General features: G+C 36.2%; 1 protein-coding gene across 1 annotated transcript in view; it reads left to right on the plus strand.

Annotated features, from left to right (window-relative positions):
• Window positions 1-5,272: 5,272 nt before the first annotated feature.
• SERPINI2 (serpin family I member 2) overlaps window positions 5,273-21,126 on the plus strand; it is a 36,259-nt gene continuing 20,405 nt past the window's right edge. Inside the window, exons 1-5 of the mRNA XM_046001306.1 lie at window positions 5,273-5,286; window positions 7,073-7,329; window positions 13,226-13,456; window positions 14,829-15,023; window positions 15,105-15,297. Of these exons, the coding sequence (XP_045857262.1) occupies window positions 7,083-7,329; window positions 13,226-13,456; window positions 14,829-15,023; window positions 15,105-15,297 (866 nt within the window). The 5' untranslated portion in view covers window positions 5,273-5,286; window positions 7,073-7,082. The remainder of the gene's footprint in view (window positions 5,287-7,072; window positions 7,330-13,225; window positions 13,457-14,828; window positions 15,024-15,104; window positions 15,298-21,126) is intronic.

Below are 21,126 nucleotides of genomic sequence, written 5' to 3' on the forward strand. Positions count from 1 at the left end.
TGGGTGGCTCAGTGGGTTAAAGCCTCTGCCTTTCGCTCAGGTCATGATCTCAGGGTCCTGGGATCGAGCCCCGCATCCGGCTCTCTGCTTGGCAAGGAGCCTGCTTCCTCCTCTCTCTCTGCCTGCCTCTCTGCCTGGTTGTGATTTCTCTGTGTCAAATAAATAAAATATTAAAAAAAAAATTAAAAAAAAATCTGAGATTTGGATCCATCAGAAGAATGCCCAAATGTCTATGGCAGAGTTGAGATTGGAGTCCAGGTCTGTTTTACTCCAAAGACCATGGTTCTGCGCTTCAACTTTTCCTTCACTTCTTTTTATTGCTATAAAGTCAATGGAATGAACTCCAGCAATAGGATTTCTAGCATCAGTGAAACAAATGTTTCAGTTTGTGGAGAGGGTGACAGAAGAAAGGTTTCAGAAGATGCTGCCTATTCCAGCTACAGTTAGGTGCGTCCTGGTCAGGCACTGTGACTTCTACGTATACTGCTTTTCTCTCCCCTTGAATGGCAATCTCATACAGAAAAGGTATAAAAGAAATATATATTTGCATCAATCAACAAATGTTGGAGAATGTTATCAGAGTGATAAAGGCTCTGGAGACCATGTTGCAGAGGAACAGGTAAAGAAATGGGGAAGTCTGGCATAAGAAAGAGAATTCATGGGAGACATAACCTATTCTCAAATATTTCAAAGCTGCCATGAAGAAAAAGAGTAGAAGTTGAAACAATGAACACAATTTTAAGAAGGCAGAGTCTAGAACTGCTTCCTAATACTGACTAAAACAGGAAGAGCTTTCTCATCCTCCCTCTCCTTCCCATCTTGGTGCAGAGAAGTTGGTGGTAGGCCTGCTGCTTGGCTATGAAAGGAAGGAGGAGGAAAGGAGAAAAGACCCAGCAGAGAATCTCACTGGATCCATGAGCCTGGGACTGGGCAGTGGGAGGGGAATTTAGGTGGTAGAAAGGCAGAGAGGGTAAGTGGAGGAGATGGCCAGCACAGTAGGGAGGTTGGTTACATTGAGCAAATCAATACTTAGTAAGTAAATGAATAAATCAGTGAATATATTGAGGATGAGAGGCAAGTATCTCATTTTTATAGATAGTATTTATAACATATTAAAGGAGGAAAAGTAGAAAGAACCCGGAGATGTTAGATTAGGTTGGAGATACCCATGTGAATTCATGGTTGCAAATAGAGAGACAGAGACAGAGAATGGGAGGGGTGGAAGGAAAGGAGGGAGGGATGGTGGGTGGAAGAAAAAGAAAGGAAAAAAAGAGATAAAAAAAGAAAAAGGGGAGGGGAGGAAGGAAGAAATGTTTAAGAGTGATTAATAAATTATGTTTGCAGCTTGCTCTCAAATGATTCAGAAAATACTAATTATAATGTGTGTGTATACACACACATATACCATATATATGTATTAGATACATAATGTATGAGAGTTTTTATATTTTTTACATCTCTATGAGAGGAAGAGGGAGAGAAAATTTAGATATTAGACTGAGCACACATATGGGGCGGAATGGTAACAACTGGGGAAACACAGAGAGAAGGAGATGCTAGTTCGTTATATTATACCAGCAAATTTCTGTAAATTTAAAAGTATTTCAAAGTAAGTTATTTTTTAAAAATGAGAAAGGATGCCTTGGAACAAAGGATTTCTTGGTATGCTCTGGCAGTTGAATAACTCTCTCACAAGGATTTTGTGGAGAATTCTTGCACTGGTTGGGAGGTTTGATTAGATAATCCATCATTTCAAAATTTGAACATATGACTTTTGATTTATAGATGGATGACAGTACAGTGGAGTGAAATCTGAGCCACATTTCCAGAAATTTAAAGGAATATTGAGATGTTAAAGAGATATAATATGGGTACCAAATACTTTGTGTAGGCTCTGCTCCCCATCCATATACCCAACCCTCCATCTCTTTATCTATTCATCCACTCATCCGTCCACCTGCCCAACCAATGATTTAAGACACATGTAAGGGACTGTTATAGACACCAGGTATACACATATCAATAGGATACACTTATTCTGCCATCAGCTTTCTGGAGTGAAGGCACATAAAATGCAGTGGTTTATTAGGCAAAGTTGAATGATCTGACTAGTGTTTCTGGTATAAATTGGAAATTCTTTTGCTAGACGTATTTTACTTTTTTTACCCTTGGAAATGACTTTGAAATGATGAGTCTGAAATTGTCTTATTCATATAGAAAGGGTCCTCTCTATAGCCTACCACGTGTGCAAGGCACTGTGCTATGTATAACCCTAATCCCATCTTTAATTAACTTCAGGGCCTCTTCCGGGAAAGGAATTAAGAGGAGCTGTCTCACAAGTATATTTAATGAGAATAGAGCTTTTAGAGGTATGAAAGTCTCTTTTAATGTTACTCTTTCTAATATTTGGAATGAAAATGCACACAAAAGGAAAAAATAAAAAGACATTTGGTTATTACGTCTTATTCTCTTATAGCATCTAATTGCGCAAGGCAAGTAACAGGGTCTCGCCTATCAAATGTTCCTAGAGTTGAAGACTTTATAAGTTATTTTTGAAATTAACACTTAGGTTCAATTATTTAAGATCCATTTTTCTACAGTAAGAGGGACTTGTCACATTAAAATAGACGGTGCCAGAATTTTCAGTAGGCTACTTTGTTTGTGGTATGTAGATTTACACTAAACATAACTTAACCTGTTCTCTTTTCAGAATATTTTCCTTTTACCACACAAAGCATATGGAGCAAAATGACAGAGGAAAAAAAATGCCTGAAGTTAATCCATGCTCCAATAGAAGAATTAGATTTTAAGTCCTTTATTAATGAGAACATTTGCTTGTATGTTTTTAAAGTTTGGAATTAAATACATTTTTACTTAAAAAAACTACAAAATGCTAAGAAAGATGATGATATTGAACTTGTAACTTCTTGCTATTATTTTTATACATAGAAAAGGTTTATTTTTTATAGTGGGGAAGTGATAGGTCCAAATTTATATCAAGACACTTTGGCTCTCAGTAATGAATTTTTTTTTTTTGCCAATTCTTTAAGGATAAAATAAAGTTGTAGAAGGAACAAATTTGTGAAAATATTTAAAAGGTCTGCAGGAATATTTTATGGACAATTGTGGTATCTTTATTGTCTATTAAAAGAGCTTAAACCAGGGAGGAGAAATTCATAGCCATTCTTTTTTACTCCCCAAGAGACTGGAAAATGTATATTCTGCTTGAACTGCTCTAACATAAGGTCCTTACAGAACAACTTCATTAAATGATCTTACTAAGACAGAGTGTCTGCTTCTGTAATTAGAAGGAAAAGTAATGGCTTGTTCCAGGTTAAATCACATTATGATCTGAGTAATATGGAGAAATAATAATTTGGTAGCCAAGGGTACTTGTGATGGATGTTTGCTGGTGTCACTACAGGGGGAGAAAAGCATTGATTGAATGATAATCTTGAGCATTCAGACTTATTATTTATGAATTGCACAGTAGAATAAGAAGAAAGATTGTGCTCTTGTGCTACATAACTCTTTTTGGAAAATGATCGCTGATAGTGTTAAGTTAAAAGCTGGAAATGAATTTACATATGTTAGAGCAAGTAATATTATTATAACCCAAGATTTAGAAAACATTAAGAGACACTTAGATAGGCAATTAAGAATTTTAGTGAATTAAGAGGTTATGGCCTATAGCGACCATCAGGGCTGGGCAGTGAGCTTTAGCCCCATTAGGACACTGAAAGAGGTTAACAAGGTTCTTGAAAAAGTTTTTCTGATGAATTCCGTTTGAAGGTATCTACATTCATTTCATTTCTTTTTCATAAATTTATCAGAAACAACTACATTTAATTATCAATAGGGAATATTTGATAGTAACTGGAACAAATTTGACATTTTTCTTCTTAGAGGCAGTTGATGAATAATACAATGTGTTAAGTATCTGATTGTCATTGAGGTGATTGATTTAAACTAGAAGAATGAGATCAAAATCCATTCAATTATGCATCCATTTTTTATTAATGAACTGTTGGTAGAGAAAACCATGTGAAAGTTTAAAAGCATATAAAAGTAAAATTGATGTTTACTACCAAATTACCTATGTTTCATAGTATTGCCTTCGTATAATTTGGTAAATCAATAATCTTAATCTGGTCTTTTTGTTCAACATAGAGAGTGTGTTTCTCAGTATCTACTCTTTTTCCTAAGAATTAAAATGTAACCACAGGAAATTCCTGTGACAATTGTATAATTTGATGAATTGTTGAGAACTCTGGAAGTGTAGCAGCAATTTGTCTCTGCATTCTGGACTTGATTTAGCTTTATCCTTTTTCTCATAGGCATTCTGAAATATTTATGATGGCATACTTTGGTAATCTGATGTGCAAGTCCTGTGAGAAACAAAAAGAACTAATTATTAGCAAATTTACAAGCCCTAGTACATCCTTCCAAATTTCTGTTTCAATTTACTGTAGAAGAAGTGGAATAATGGGTGAAATATTATAAAACTATTATGGTTTTCTCTCTCAATTCTTGCATCATTGATCATTAACCTGAGCATATTTGTCCTTTTATACAAAGGTAGTGAACACCTGCTTTGGGTTTAAAGGAATTAATCATACGGTGTTCAAGATAAATAAAGTTGGCCTTGACTGATCAGGTATTTTATGTACTAGTGTTTCCCAGCAGTCACATTTCAGTTATAACATTACAGTGAATAATCAGAAGCCAACTTGGGGTAAGTACCTTAAAATGAAATAGCTTTTGAATGAAGTACATATGCAATAATCCTGATCATGAGTGTTTAACAGAGTAAGGAAATGATATTTCAATTCACTTTGATACAGAAAATATTTATCAAATTAACACATTACTTTTATTCTCTTTAAATAATGTCATTGTAAATTTGAAGGCCAAATTCTTATAGGACTATTCATCATGTTGTTTGGTTCACCAGTACTTCATGCTTTCTAATGAAATAGGATTCAAAACCCAATGAGGTAAGTGAATTTTTAAGACATTGTTTTGCTGTGAACTTTGTGTAGAAATTTTCTGGGAGAATTGAATGCTCAAATAATGTTAATTTTAGTTATTTAAGAGGATACCTCTCAGATTCTACTATAAGGGGAAAATTATATCTTTTGTAATATTATTTATTATTATTCTGACACAAACCAAATACATTAAGATGTGCCTAATGGATTGCCACTTGGTGACTTAAAAGTACTAATAACATTTTGACTACTTATATTTCTACAAATTGATATTTCTAATCAGAAATCTTCTGAGATATTGAATATATTAGAAAATGATACACAGAAATATATTTTGGACATAAAGCTTCTCTTACTGGCTTTTCCTATTATTGCACAACAGTTCACAACCTTATGTACTAATTTAATCCTCAAATAAAACATTTGTTTGAAAATATACATCTATTTTTTTTTAAAGATTTTATTTATTTATTTGGCAGACAGAGATCACAAGTAGGCAGAGAGGCTGGCAGAGAGGGAGGGGGAAGCAAGCTCCCCACTGAGCAGAGAGCCCAATGTGGGGCTCGATCCCAGGACCCTGGGATCATGACCTAAGCAGAAGGCAGAGGCTTTAACTCACTGAGCCACCCAGGTGCCCCAACAAGTACTTTTTTTAATTGCATTTTGAGGTCTTTTTCCTTTTCAGGTTATGTATCTAAGCAATCAGTTTAACTACAAATATTGGCGGGCTAATGATTCTATATCTTAGTTTTAGAGAATATTTGACTATTAGCAATCTTTATATGTAATAGTGACTCTTAACATGACCTATTTATGGGTCATGATGACCCTCCTAATGGTCTATAAAACACTTTAGAAATAGAGTTCTTCATTTTTTTAAAACATTTTATTTATTTGACAGAGAGAGATCACAAGTAGGCAGAGAGGCAGGCAGAGAGAGAGAGGTGGAAGCAGGCTCCCCGCTGAGCAGAGAGCCCTATGCGGGGCTCGATCCCAGGACCCTGAGATCATGACCTGAGCTGAAGGCAGAGGCTTTAACCCACTGAGCCACCCAGGTACCCCTAGTTCTTCATTTTTTAAGGCTAACAATACATTGTTCTGGAGGCTTTCATCTTTATCCCCAATGAACATTATTTCCTAGTAACCTATTAAACTAGGAGTTACTAAGGGATACTAAGATGTGTTTATTGTAAGGTAAAAGTAGTGTCACTAAAATTTATAAGGATTTCAGAGTCAGTATTTCATGAAGTTTGTGGTAATATCATGAAACTCATTCTCAAGATGTAGTCAGATGGCTGAATTTCCTGCATTTTTAGTAGAGAACACTTTAATGAGGTGTCATTAGTATTGTAAATTGTACAAAGTTTTCAATTACACTTTTTTGTATGTGTTGTTTCAAATTATTCTTTGATTTTTTTAAAAAAATTGCTTTCTTCTTTTGTTATTGTTGTACCAGTTGTATTTGATTGTAATTGTGTTTCTTTACGGTTTTTCCAAGTTTGTTTTTCCTCACTTTGAAAAAAGTGCACTGTGGATTTTGGGGTATTTTGCCCTCCAGAAGTGAGATTGTGTAAAGTGTGAAAATTCCTACTGCAAAGACTTTGCCAGATTACGCAAACTGATTTAAAATGCGTTAACTTTCTAGTATTATAGGTTTAAAACCACACTAGAGTGTCTTCATTTTTTATTCGTTTCTCTTTTGATCTACAAACAGTTTTAGAGTAGAATGGACAGAGAATTCCCTTGATAAAGAGTTAGAGATGATCCCGTTTAAAATCATGGGAAAAATAGGAAAAAGTATCATACAGCTATTTAGAGATAGTATTGCTTATTGATAGTGTTCCAGAATTATAACTTCTTTGTTTTAGATGACTGCTGTGTATTTTGGTCTAGTTCTTGAAGGAATATAAAAATGCCATTAGCACAGGCCTTATTTCTCCTAAAAGATGATCCTTCAGCTGAAAACCAGCATGAGAATCATCTTACAATAGTCTGTTCTAATAGGTAAAAAGTTTTCTCTTGGAACTTACTATAGTAAATTCTGATTATTTTGAAAACTAATGATTTTTTAATTAATGCACAGAGGACAAAATGCATAAGATATTATTGTGGAGTCTCCTATTGATTTTTTCTGGAAGTCAAGCCTCAAGACCGTTGACTGAAGGAAATATCCAATTTGCAGTGGACCTTTATCAAGCTATTTCTTTATCTCACGAGAACAACATTATATTTTCCCCCCTTGGAACAACGTTGGGTCTTGGGATGGTACGACTGGGAGCAAAAGGAAAAGCACAACAGCAGTTAAGACAAACTTTAAAACTTCAGGAAACTTCAGTTGGTGAGATTCTTACATATGATTATTTACACTGGATAAGATCTGCCTAAATTTATTTTGCCAATTAGAAGTTTAGGGTCCCAGAATTTAAATACATGGAAAATATTCAAAAGTGTGAACTTATAATAAAATGGAGAATTTTAAAAAATATTCATTTTAATTGTTTTCTAATGAAAATGTTACTAGAAGAATGAACTAATACAGATATTTTTATACAGATATGAAACTGAGAGTATACCAGTATATATTCTTCTGGCCTGTTTCAGCCAGTTTTAATTGAGACTTATGTTGTGTGTGCATCATGCGTGTGTCTATGTATGTGTGTTTATGTTGTGTGTGCATGCGTGTGTCTATGTATGTGTGTTTGTTTATTCTTCCACTCTCACTACGTTGTGATCATTTTCTCATATCAGCTTCAGAATGTAATTTTTTTAGTTGTTGCATTTTATTGCCTCTTATAGAAATATTCTTACTTAACCTCTCTTTATTAGGTAGTTTCCAATATTTCTCTTATAAAAATGCTGCAATGAACATCCTCACCCAGAAATCTTTGTGTGGATCTCTCATTATTTTATTAGCTTTTAAAAATTAGTTTTATAACTAAAATTCAACTTTTTTACCTGATTGAGACCAAGAAAAAGCAGTAATGTAGACATACATTTTAAAAGCTTGTTTGATTAGTAGTTTTTAAAGGAAATCTTTTTTATTTTATTTTTTTTTAAGATTTTATTTATTTATTTGACAGAGAGAGCACAAGCAGGGGGAGCTGCAAGCGGAGGGAGAGGGAGAAGCAGAGATCCAGAGGATCTCCGCCTAGCAGAGATCCAGAGGAGGTCCTGTATCCCAGGACCCTGGTACCATAACCTGAACTGAAGGCAGACGCTTAACTGACCGAGCCACCCAGGTGCCCTAGGAAACCTTTGAGAGAGATTGAGATCTCACAAATAGGCAGGGGGGAAGCAGGCTCCCTGCTGAGCGGAGAGCCCAATGTGGGGCTTGATCCCAGGACCCTGAGATCATAACTTGAGCTGAAGGCAGAGGCTTAACCCACAGAGCCACTCAGGAGCCCCTAGGAAATCTCCTTTAAAAAGCACTCAGAGGGGCGCCTGGGTGGCTCAGTGGATTAAGCCGCTGCCTTCGGCTCAGGTCATGATCTCAGGGTCCTGGGATCGAGCCCCGCATCAGGCTCTCTGCTCCGTGGGGAGCCTGCTTCCTCCTCTCTCTCTGCCTGCCTCTCTGCCTACTTGTGATCTCTTTCTGTTAAATAAATAAATAAAATCTTTAAAAAAAAAAAAAAAGCACTCAGAAAACCTATCTGAGGCCTTTTTGTGTATGAAGGGTTGTTGTTGCAGAGTCCCCCGAAGGTCTGATATACTATATAGAAGCTTTAGCGCTGCCATCCTGTTTGAAAGGGTAGTTATTGGGGCATCTGGGTGGCTCAGACAGTTAAGTGCCTGCCTTTGGTTCAGGTCATGATCTCGGCATCCTAGGATAGGCGTTGTGTTGGCTCCCACATCTGGCTCAGCGTTTAGTGGGGAGTCTGCTTGTCACACTGTCTCTCCCTTCCTCGGTGCTCTCTCTCTCTCTGTGTCAAGTAAATAAATAAAATCTTTTTTTCTTTTAAGGTTTTATTTATTTATTTGACACAGAGAAAGAGATCACAAGTGGGCAGAGAGGCAGGCAGAGAGAGGGGGAAGCAGGATCCCTGCTGAGCAGAGAGCCAGATGCAGGGCTTGATCCCAGGACCCTGAGATCATGACCTGAGCCAAAAGCAGAGGCTTAATCCATTGGGCCACCCAGGCACTCAAATAGAATCTTTAAAAAGAAAGGGGAAAAAAAAAAAGAGAGAGAGAGAGAGAGAGAGAGAGAGAGAGAGAGAGAGAGAGAAAGAAAAGAAAGAAAAAGAAAGGGTTGTCCATTTCTCTGGCTAACTGTGTCCTTAATTTCCATAATGATTTTAATTTTAGACTTTTGCATCACTGTCAGGTAATATGTTCTAACCATCAGAGGAACTTTCCAGATTTTTGATGTGGAAATTTAATCACTATTACTAACTTCAGTATGTTTGCCTCAGAACAGAGTAATTATATTTAGAGATTTGTTTTTCTTTTTTAGAAGGTCTTGTTTGCTTTGTTTTAAATAAAAGCAATTTTATGTAGAAAAGAAGTTGGTGATGATGAAGTTAATTGCAAGAATTTTCCTTTGTGAATAATGCAAAATGAAGCTACTGTGTTCCAAATTTAGTCTTTACTATCTGTATTAATTTCCGCAAATTCCACTACATAATCTCAGAAACATTTAAATCACACAATACTGCTTTGAAAAGTAATAGAGCATTTATAAAGATATGTAAAGTTGATTCTATGATAAATAAGCAAAATCAGAATCTCTGAAGTTTAAACTACTCTATATGGATATATCTTGTAGAGAAACACGGACACCTTAACAACTCTGGCTAATCACAGTAGTAATGAGGATGGCACTATCAATCATATATATAGTACAGCAGTCACTGTTACTGTGTTTGGTATCCACAATCTCACTGACTCTTCACAGTTACTCTGTGAGGTAGACATAACCCTGCTGCTTAGACGAGGACACGGAGGCAAAGAAAGGTTCAGCAAATTGTCGAGAATGAATTCCAAAAATGATTCATTGAGAGCTGTGGATCCTTAGGGCAATATATTATATTTTCCTTGGGAGAATATATATATGGACAATTAAATATGAGTATGTTAACACATGTAACAAAATCTACCAAAGCTGCTTTCTATTATGCTTAAGGAAGAGAGAGAGAGAGGGACACAGATAGAAGATAACTGCAAAAGGAAAAGGCAGAGGAGCCAGAGAGAGAAAAAATATGAAAAATAAACTCTGGAAAATTAAAAAGAAGAGGGAATTAAGGAATAAGGAGCAAGGAGACAGTTAAGGTAGGGGACAGAGTAGAAGAGGGCAAGGAAATGGAAAAGGCTCAGGGGGTCTGGAGAAAGAAGAACAAAATGGTGTTGGGGGGGCAAAGTGTATGTCAGATCAGAAGGTGGTGACTGGTATTGGAACCCAAAATGAAGAGGAAAATCACTAGTAATGATCCTGTCTTTTTAAAATATTTTTATATTTTATTCTTCATGGATTTTTTTTTTTGCATTAAAACTGATTTAAAAAAAGAATTATTTTTTTTTCCCTTTTTATGTGTTGCAACAAAATATCTTCTTGGTTATGGAGTTTGTTGGCATCTCCTTAAATTTTATGCTCAATGTAAGTGTCCCATTGACTCATCCTAGTCCTGGCCCTACCTTCTATTCCCAATGATTATCAAAGGAGCTTTCTGATCAGTTAGTCTATATTTTATGTTTCCTGCTATCAGATTGTTTTATGTGAACACCTGCCTTGTTCCACAGATGGGCATACAACTCCTGGGATCCTACCCCCACAGGGCTCTCAGTCCTCTGCTCTTCTTTCCCCTTCTGTCAAAACATCTGCTCAGAATTTACCTTCTCCAGTCTACTGAGCATCTGATAATTCTCCATTTTTGCTTTGCTTCTTACTAATATGCTGCTTACTAATCAAAGACTAATGGGGGTGCTTCCTTATTCCAAGGGTGTCATGGAAAGAGAACAAGCCATGAATCTTTGCTCTGCAACCAAATAAACTTGTGGTCTGTTCCTCTCAAGTTACTGTATCTGTCTGGATTTTAGATTCCTCACTATAAAGAGAGGAGTTTGAATAAGTGATTTATATGGATCTGTTGGCTAAAATAATCTATAATCCTATGACTCCCTTTGTTTTCATGTTTGGATCTCTCACATTTCACACACAATTGGCCTTTGGGCCTTAACTGTAGGAGAAGTAAACATGTAATTAATTTTGGAACATTTTCTAAAGGTCTAGTACAATCAAACCAAAAGTTACATTCACCCCATGACCTGTAGATTTTCTCTAGCTCTGCTTTAGGAGATGAAATAAATTGATTCTCATTGCTTATTAGGATCCATGTATACATATTCTTTTTGATCTGTGTGAAAAGAGATTATTAATCTATAAATTTAATCAAATTTATAAGGCAGATAACTTTGTATTCTCCAAACTTGTGCTACTTGATGACATTTTTCATTGACTTCTGAATCCAGTGATTTATCAGAGGGCAACTGACTGTTTGTCATACAGTCTTAGACCTTAAGTACTTGACATAAATCTTTTTGCTCTGACAAATGAGTCAGAACTATTTTTCTCCCCCTTTCCTTTTTACCCCACATTCCTTTAAAGATGCTCATAAATTACAAATTTCTGAAGATTAGTTTCAAATTCTGCCACTTCATTTCTGACCTTATTTAATTCTTTTGAAAATATGTTTTCATTCAGAAAGTCTTCTCTGTGGTCTCCCATTTATTGAGATATTTTCCTCAGCTTTAAATCGCAAATGATTGCCTCTGAAATTGCATAAACAAGTAAAATAACCTTCTTCCCTTCCTTATGTAAGAATTCTAGGATTATAAGGACTTGCTGAAATTCTTCAAATCCAACCATAGGGCAATAATTTCTTATGGCTAAAATAGTTTATGTCTTTATCTATATCCCAAGAATGGAGAAACATGGGGTTTGAAATATAATGAAATATACTTCCCAGAGACTCCAGTATGGTTATTTGGGTTGTACTTGCAGGAAAGCAGGGGAGGACAAGGAGAGAAGTGGGAACTGAAATGTAGTCTCCACTCAGCCAGACAAGATATAAGGCCATGGGGCTATAGCCCTTCCCCTCCCCCACCTAAGAGAATGTATTCTTATTTGCACAAAGATGCCTATGACTGTTAGCTCTCCGATAAAGTGTACGCACACACATACACATGCACACACACAAATGACTTATTTCCAATGGACAACTCAATGAGGCAAGTCCTCATTAAAACTTTTCTCTCTTTATTCGGTGAGTATCTTCTAATGACAAGCCATTTATGTTTTCTCCAATAAAGAATAATTGCCTATACTCAACGTTTAAGTTATAAATATAGCTTTAACTGAAAATATAACAAAGGCCCTGAAAGGAGCTTTGATTTGAAATACAGTTCCTAGACTTAATGACTGAATCCCAGGATTAAGCCAGAAGGGAATGAAAAGCATCAATATCTTTGGTCATGAATAGGAAGCCCCTAAATAAGGACTAAAGCTGAATCGTCCCCTAGGCACATCTATCTTCCCAACAACAGTGTGGTCAGAATGAGCCAACAATAAATAATAGGCCAACAGTGATTCTAGCTGACCCTGGTGGCCTCATTTTGCTACTGGCAATAGTTGGAACGTTTAAAGATCTTTGTTGTTCATGTAGGCAGCCAAAATATATACATTCATGAACCTGAAGAAATAGGCAATTCTGATTCTTGTGCATCTCTAGAGCTGATTATAGGGGTTGCTCATAAATTTCAAAACTTGGACAGGTGCCATTGCTCACAACAGAGCAATTCTTAAGCTGAAATAAAAACAATATTGAGAAAGATTGCTTGTCACTGTCATCCCCCATCAGTATTCATTAGTATTTTCCTTCCATAAATATCACATGTTATGCAAAGAATGAGGTTCTAAATATAAATTTCCAACAAGTAAGAATGAGCTAAATTTGACTATAAAAAGGGAATTTCCTTCAGTCTGTTTAAATGCACATTCTTGTTTTTGGTGAATTTCAAATTTACATGACAATCTTTCTTCCTGTATAAGAACTGAGTTCTTTATAAAATGCATATTCTATGAAGATAAATGCTTAAAATATTTATACTAACTCAGAAAGGACCATTAGTTATACCTAAGGGTGCAAAAAATGGTGATATGAATCAGTGCTTAGAAGCAAAGCTGAAAAGCTGTTGTTTTTATGTTGTTCAATATGTCAGTATACATTATAATTATTTTTTAGGGGAAGAATTTTCTGTGCTGAAGTCATTTTTCTCTGCCATCTCAGAGAAAAAGCAAGAATTTACATTTAATCTTGCCAATGCCCTCTATCTTCAAGAAGGATTCACTGTGAAAGAACAGTATCTCCATAGCAACAAGGAATTTTTTCAGAGTGCCATAAAACTGGTGGATTTTCAGGATGCAAAGACTTCTGCAGAGACAATAAGTACCTGGGTAGAAAGCAAAACAGATGGTAAAGTTTCCCATTTTCATAAACTCATTATTTGCCATTGTATTCACAGTTTTTAATATCCTAGAGTAAAGAATGGTTGAATATTTTCCTACTAAACTATGGCTCAGAGGGCTCTCCCATTTTGCTTCCCTGTTATTCAAAGTAATACCAAATGGTAAAACTGAGACAGACTGTAAGCTGCTTTGAAAAGCGTACAGGTTTTTTGAGAGACACCTATTCATAGAATTTTAATGGAAAAACCTTTAATAATAATTTTTGTTTAAGCATAAGTTTTTAATCTATGGCTGCAGAAATAATATCTTTGGCCAGGTAAAAATTAGATCTGTCAACCTCAAGTGGCTTCTTTTCCACATATTACTGTAAATAACACATCTTAGTTGGATGGGTTAATGTTTAATAAGAAATGTTGATAGTCCTATCATAAACATGATAATCTAAACTTTAATTTCAATACAAGCCAGCCAAAATTCCTCAGGGACTATAGAGTCACACAGTAGAAAGAACACAAGTTTAAAGTCATTCAGATCTGAATTTACATCCTACCTAGTTCTAAGCTAGGCTCCACCTAAAATGAGGATAGTATTAGAACATTGCAGGATTATTAGAAGGTTTGAGAAAAATGTATGTGAAATAACAAACATATATCAGGTCTTTGTTTAACAGTGGTTTGTTTCTTTGTTCATCCATTCTGCTACAAAAAATTTTGATGGCATAAATGGCCGCCATATTCTTTATAGGAAGCCTCATATAGGGAGGCATAGTTGAGAATGTGAGATTGGTGTTTTGAGCAGCTTTCACAAGAAAGTATCATTAATGGGACACATAATGAACATCCCTAGACAGCTCCATGGCACTCAGTCATGCTTTAATGTTGGCTGGTTGTTTCAAAGAAGAAAACCATGTTAGCAACTCCATTCTTGTCCCTTCGCCGGCGGTCACTGGCACCAGCCATGGGAGCAGAAGGTTTGAGGGTACCATTAACTTACTAATTCTGATTGACCTGCTGGAGAAACTTGCAATAAAGTTTGAAAACTCTGAGCAAATATGCGGGCAGAGACATTCAGTTTTTGTTCTTTCTGGCTGAAAAACAATTCACACCAATAATCTTGCTGAAGAGAGTTCATTAGTAGGTCTGTCCAGATTTGCCTCAGAGAGTCTTGTATCTCCTGTTTCCTAGGAATATTTTTACCTGTTTCTAAGTGAAATGTTTAATAGTGCTGCTTTTTACTCTCAGAATTGCCAAGGTTAGAGGAGAAAGCACCTGTTTATAACTGATCTGCAAAAGAAATTTTTGTTTCAGTGCTATATAAAGCAGTCCCACTGAACCACTATTGCTTATCTCTTCCTGTTTCCTCCTCCACCCGCATCACAGGGAAAATTAAAGACATGTTTTCAGGGGAAGACTTTGGTCCTCTGACTCGGCTTGTACTGGTCAATGCTGTTTATTTCAAGGGTGATTGGAAGCAGAAATTCACAAAAGAGAGCACACAGTTGATGAATTTTACTAAGAAAGATGGTGCAGTGGTCAAAATCCCAATGATGAAGACTCTTGTGAGAACAAAATATGGTAATATGAAAATCACCCTCCAAAGCATGATTTTGGGGATTGCCAAGGATATTTATTTAATATTTTCTTTCTCCATTTCAGGTTATTTTTCTGAATCGTCCATGAACTACCAGGTTTTGGAATTACCTTATAAAGGTGACGAGTTTAGTTTAATCATTGTACTTCCTGCAGAAGACGTGCACATAGAAGAAATGGAAAAGCGAATGACTGCTCATCAACTCCTAAAATGGTTCTCCGAGATGCAAGAAGAGGAAGTGGAAGTAAGCCTTCCTAGGTTGGTAATGTCATTTTATTATTTGGTTCTTATGTTTTCACTTATGGAGTATTTGAATAGCTAGCTGAAAGATAACAGATACTTGAAAAGGCCACTGATCGGAAGAAAAAATGCATTTGGAAGTGTAGCTCCACTTCATGGATACAAAGGCAAGTCTGAACATTGCCAGCAATGCTTTGCTATGAGGAGAACTGAATATAAAGACTCAATATACTCTGAAATAGATGAAGAAGTGTAAGTCTGCAAGCTAGAATGTTGAGATGAAAAGGAATTTTTATTCTTTTTATTATATAAACTTATCTTTCTCTACTTTCTTTACTTATTGGAATTTTAAATACCTATCTCCTGTTACATTTCAGGAAAACCCCCCCTGCCCATACTTATGCTACCAGACAATTAAAAGATATGTTATCTTGACAATGAAAAGATATGTTAAATCAACTTTGACAGCAAGTGCTCTAATAGTCATTGAATGACAAATAGGAAATCCAATGGCCAGGTTTAGATAGTTAATATAAAATGGAAATTGCAAAGGCTTATCTTGGGAAACAATAATCATTGACACTAATTTCTTAATATCATGCTTCTGGCCAACAGGAGAAACTTCAAAGTAAGTGGTGCCCACATAACTCAATTCACACTCTGTCTGCCTCAATTTTTTAAAAGAAGCAGATGTTTAATGAATGATATTCTGTCCTTTTCATTTCTAATTTTTCCTGCAAACTTATCAAAGCCTGTATGGCTTATACACCCCTCTTCTGGGCCTTTTGTCATTTAAACCTCTTGGCTTTTCCTTCTTTTTCCACTTAGCTGGGATCCAGTCACTCATTTCAATCATATTCTCAACATATATCTTTAACGCTTTTTGCTACTTGATCTTCATCCTGCTTTAATTTCTCCCTAATCATCCTCAATCCCCAGCCTACTCATAAAACCACTCCTGCTCTCCAACTATTAATTTTCTTAAGCAAAAACCCAGAAAGCATCCCCTTCTGGCCTCACTGAGGCTGGAACTGGGGACCCCTTACTTTTCTTCAACTTTCTTTTTTAATACTCACACATACCACACCAAAACTTGACTTCTATTCCCAGGTGCCACTTTATGTTGATTTCTCTCACTCTCAACATGTGTCTCAACTTCCCATTCCTTAAAGAAGACATATCATTAAGCAAACCTGCCTCTCTACCCTTCACCTCAAAATCTGTATACATCTTTGAAGATCTTCTCTCCTTCTACTTCCTTGTCATCCTGGAGAATGAGGTATCCTATGTTTTTCTCACCCTAACTCTAGGTTGTTGATCCTAATACTATTGACCATCCCCCTTTTCTTGAAAACCTTGCATTCTTCAACCCCTGGAGCACTACTCGCTTCTGTTTATTTTTCTCTCTTCTGTAAAATCTCCTTGCTCCCTGACTTAGAGTTTTTTTTCTTTCTCTTCCCAACTAATGCTTACTAGAATTTCATCAAAATTTTCTTCTTCTTACTCTCTTTTATTCTTTATTCTTACTCTCTTTTTATTCCCTTATTCTTCATGTCTCTAAAATCTGAATCTCTCCCCCAACCTCTCTTCTAATTCCCCAGCATCTGTATATCTCTACCTGGATATTATTCAGTCTATCAAAGAGAATTTTTTTTTGGGGGGGAAGTGTCCTACTACATGTGAGCTATTGGAGATAAAATGATGTGGCAGTTTATCTTCTAAGATATAACAACTTGGGGGATTAACTTGTTTATTTTCAAATTTCTTTCTCTCTCTTCCTCTTTTGGAAAGATCGTGATTTGGGGGTCAAAAACACTGTGTTTAGAAATTGTTCATGCCATGTACTAGCAGTGGGGTTAGGAGAGTCATTTGACCATCCTGAGTTGTGGTTTATCACTCTTGGAATAGTGATACTTGTAGCCAAGATAGCCCCAGCATCTTCAGCCCAGTTAACAAATGCCTAGATAATAAAGCCTAAGTCCCAGACTCAACTGACAACAGGAAATAAGGGCTTTTGCCAGAATTCCCTTCTCTAGCATGTTAGGAATCTCTGCGAGAATGCTGCACAGCCCACAAATCCATCCAGGCTACTGAAGTCTGGACAGCTTTTCCAGAATGTTTGGTCTTATTATCAGCTTCTCCAAACTGTGGCCACACTTCTCACACAACTTCTCTTACAGTATGGATGCAGGCTTCTCTTTTAATTCCTCCAGCAACAATGGTTATGGGTTGAATTATGTCCCTCTCAGTTCATATGGGGGTTGAAGTCCTAACCCCCACTACCCCAGATTGTGACTTTTCTGGAGACAGAATCTTTATAGAGGTAATCAAGTTAAAGTGAAGTTATCAGTGTGGGTCCTCACCCAACATCGCTAGAGTCTTTATAAACAGAAGAAAGTTGGATACAGAGATATATGTGGCAGAAAGAATAAGTGAAGAGACAGAGGGAGAAGATGTCCATCTATACGTCAAGGAGAGAGGCCTGGAACACAGCTCATAGTCCTCAAAAGGAACCAATGCTATCCACACCTTAATTTTAGACCTCTAGCCTCTACAACTATGAGACAATAAATCTGTTATTTAAGCCACCAGGTTTGTGGTAATGTTAAGGTAGCCCTTGGCAAATTAATAGGAGTAAGAACAATTTCAATGTTTGACCAAATTTTACTGAAAGCTGTGGAAAGTTATTTAAAAACCGTGTGCCAGGGAGGAATGTTTCTGGAGTTTAAGCCATTTCTTATAACCAGGAGTCTTCTGTGCATTGCTGTCCTGGTGCCAGACCACCCTCACCCAAAATCTTTTCTATCTCCCTCCTACCCAGCATCCAGAGTCCTTCAGCTTTTCCCAGCATAGAAAGAAGGTAACATGGGTTTTCTCTCATGCCCTTTAAGCCCAGACTCCCAGTCATGATAAGAATCTTAAGCAGCAGATTTTGACCCTCAGTGGAAACTTTTCATATCATCTAGAATAGATTATACCCTCATCATTTCAAATTTCACTATTTCCATCCCACTGGTTCTATTTGCATAATGAGAAGTTCATTGTGTTACTTTTCCCAAACAAATGAACACTTGTTTTAAAGGCGAAATTTGAATCTTCAGTGATATGAAGGCAGAAATATTAATTGGCAGTTGTACTTCCTTTTCTCAAACAAATTCCAGGCACCAAATATTTTTTAAAAATTTGGTAGCAGTTTCAATTACAGAACCTCATTACATACTTCTATTCATAGCAAAAAATCTAGCAAATAGAAGGTGTTAAGAAAGTGATAGCTATTTTTCTTTCAGAAGAAATGGCTATTTTTCTTTCTCTGTTAAGATCACTGCCCAGGGTGCTTGGTGGCTCAGTTGGTTAAGTGTCTGCCTTTGACTCAGATCATGATCCCAGAGTCCCGTGATCGAGTCCCGGGTCCCAGGTCGCGCTCCCTGCTCAATGGGGAGTCTGCTTCTCCTTCTCCTTCTGCCCCTCCCCTCCATTCATGCACTCTCTCTCTCTCTCTCTCAAAATAATTAACTAACTAAATAAAAATCTTTAAGATCACTGCCCAGCCAATCCCAAAATAGAAAGTCTCCTCTGGCTTCTCAGTCACTCTCATGCCTATCCCCTCTCTCTGGAAGGCCCTTCCTTGTCTGTGGGTCTAACCAGTAAATTCTCATTCATCCTTCAACATCTCTCACAATGAACTCTTTGGTGTATTTTCCCCCAACACGCTAAGTTAGAATCAAACATCCCTTATTTTTATTTCTAGAACATTTTATACAAATTTACATTATGGCACTTGTTACATTACATTTCCATATCTTGCTCCCATTCTTATCTATCTTTTTAAGATGTGAGCTCTGGAACAGGGTGTTATATCTCCTTCATTTTGGCTTCCGTGGTCCCTAGGACATTTCATGGCATATTGTATGTGCCAAATGAATACTGTTGAATTAAATTATATAAATATTTTCAAAGAAAACAATTCTATGTTGTTTCCTTTTATCTAATGATAAATACCTCAAAAATCAGAATTCAACTTTCCAGTCACATTTTAATTCATTCCTTGTGAGGATCCTGATGAAACTTCCCATACATGCAGCATAATGAAAGACAGGACATCAACCATTTTCTTGGAAACATCTCTAGAGAAATAAAAATGAGATTTTTAAATTCACAAGACTGAAACATTTTGTTATCAGTTATTCAATCATATTAACACAATGTTACATTTAAGATGTATTCACTTTTCATAAGAGGATGAGCCTTCCAGTTTATTAAAGGAATGACTTGCTTATGTGTTAAGTTCACAATTTTAGTTTCCCTGAGCAGGAAGATCATGGATTGAAAGTTCTAAAGTACATTTTCCTCTAAATGAATAATTTCCTTACAGCACAAAAACACTCATTTGAAATCTGTTCAGTACAGATAGGGAAAACTATATAAGCTGAGTAAATACTTTAGAATGGAGGGACAGTTTTCAGTTTTATTACTCAATGCTGTGGTTCTCTCATATCTGGATGAATGCATTAGGCTTTCAAAATGATAACTAAACAATTATCATATCATTTCATTTATATGTGGAACATAAAAAATAACATGGAGGACGTTAGGAGAAGGGAGGGGAAAATGAAGAGGAGGAATCAAAGAGGGAGACAAACTATGAGAGACTATAGACTCCAGGAAATAAACTGAGGGCTTTAAAGGGGAGGGTGGTTAGGGGCTGGGTGATGGGTATTAAGGAGGGGATGGAGCACTGGGTATTATATGCAAACAATGAATCATGGAACACTACACCAAAAACTAATAAAGTACTGTATGGTGACTAACATAACATAATAAAATAAAATAAAAAAATTTTTTTAAAATGGTAACTAAAGATTTTGGTAAAACCGAACAGTTTAATCAGCTGTGTTAGTCTCCTAGGACTTAAAATAACAAAAATTCATTCACATAATTCTGGAGGTTAGAAGTCCAAATTCAAGGTGTCAGCAGGGCCATTCTCTCTGAGACTGTGTGGAATCCTACCTTGCCTCTACGCAAGTTCTAGTGGTGATCTATGATCTTTGGTGTTCCTCTGCTTATAAATGCACCACTCCCGTCTTTGCCTCTATTGTCATGTGGCCATCTCTCTTCAAATGGCATTCTCCTTTCTTATGAGGACACTAATCATATTGGATTAAGGCTCCCCTCTATTCCATTATGACCTTGGGCTAACTAATTACATCTGCAAGGACCCTATTTCCAAATAAGGTCATATCATGAGGTACTGAGAGATAGGGATTTAACATATAAATGTGGGTGGGTGGGCAAAATTTAATTTGTAACATCCGCTATACTAAATTATGTTAATAAAACAAATAAAAATCTCTGGTAGCAAAATTTAGTCTTTGCCAAAGAGAGAAAAATTAATCATAAAAATGCTTCTATATTAGTAACACTAGGAAGGAACATGTGAGTGACTATTTGGATTTTGGTTACTGTTTAGAAACATTTCTTCTTTCCCTTTGATGTAGAACTAGTTTAGAATCAAGGCCAATAAGATAGAATATAGTCTAAAAATACTAGAGTGCTTTCTAGTGTTTATTATTTATAACATACCAGGTATCTAATTTGGACATTACCCACATTGGATAGCAGCTAAAATAATCATGTTACTTTGTCTAAACGTAATATGTACTCAAAATTCTTGGGGTTGAAGAGTCTGACACACAGTATCTATATATCATATCTTCTTTATTTAAGAAACCCTCTGAGAACATGTTTTATGATTATGTGTATGGGCAAAAGTGATAATTTAATACATGCAAATAAGATAAACAAAAAAGCAACTTTCAATTATATAGCACTTTAACTTTGTAAAGCATT

This window comes from Meles meles, chromosome 4 (genome assembly GCF_922984935.1).
Source record: "Meles meles chromosome 4, mMelMel3.1 paternal haplotype, whole genome shotgun sequence".
NCBI lineage: Eukaryota > Metazoa > Chordata > Mammalia > Carnivora > Mustelidae > Meles > Meles meles.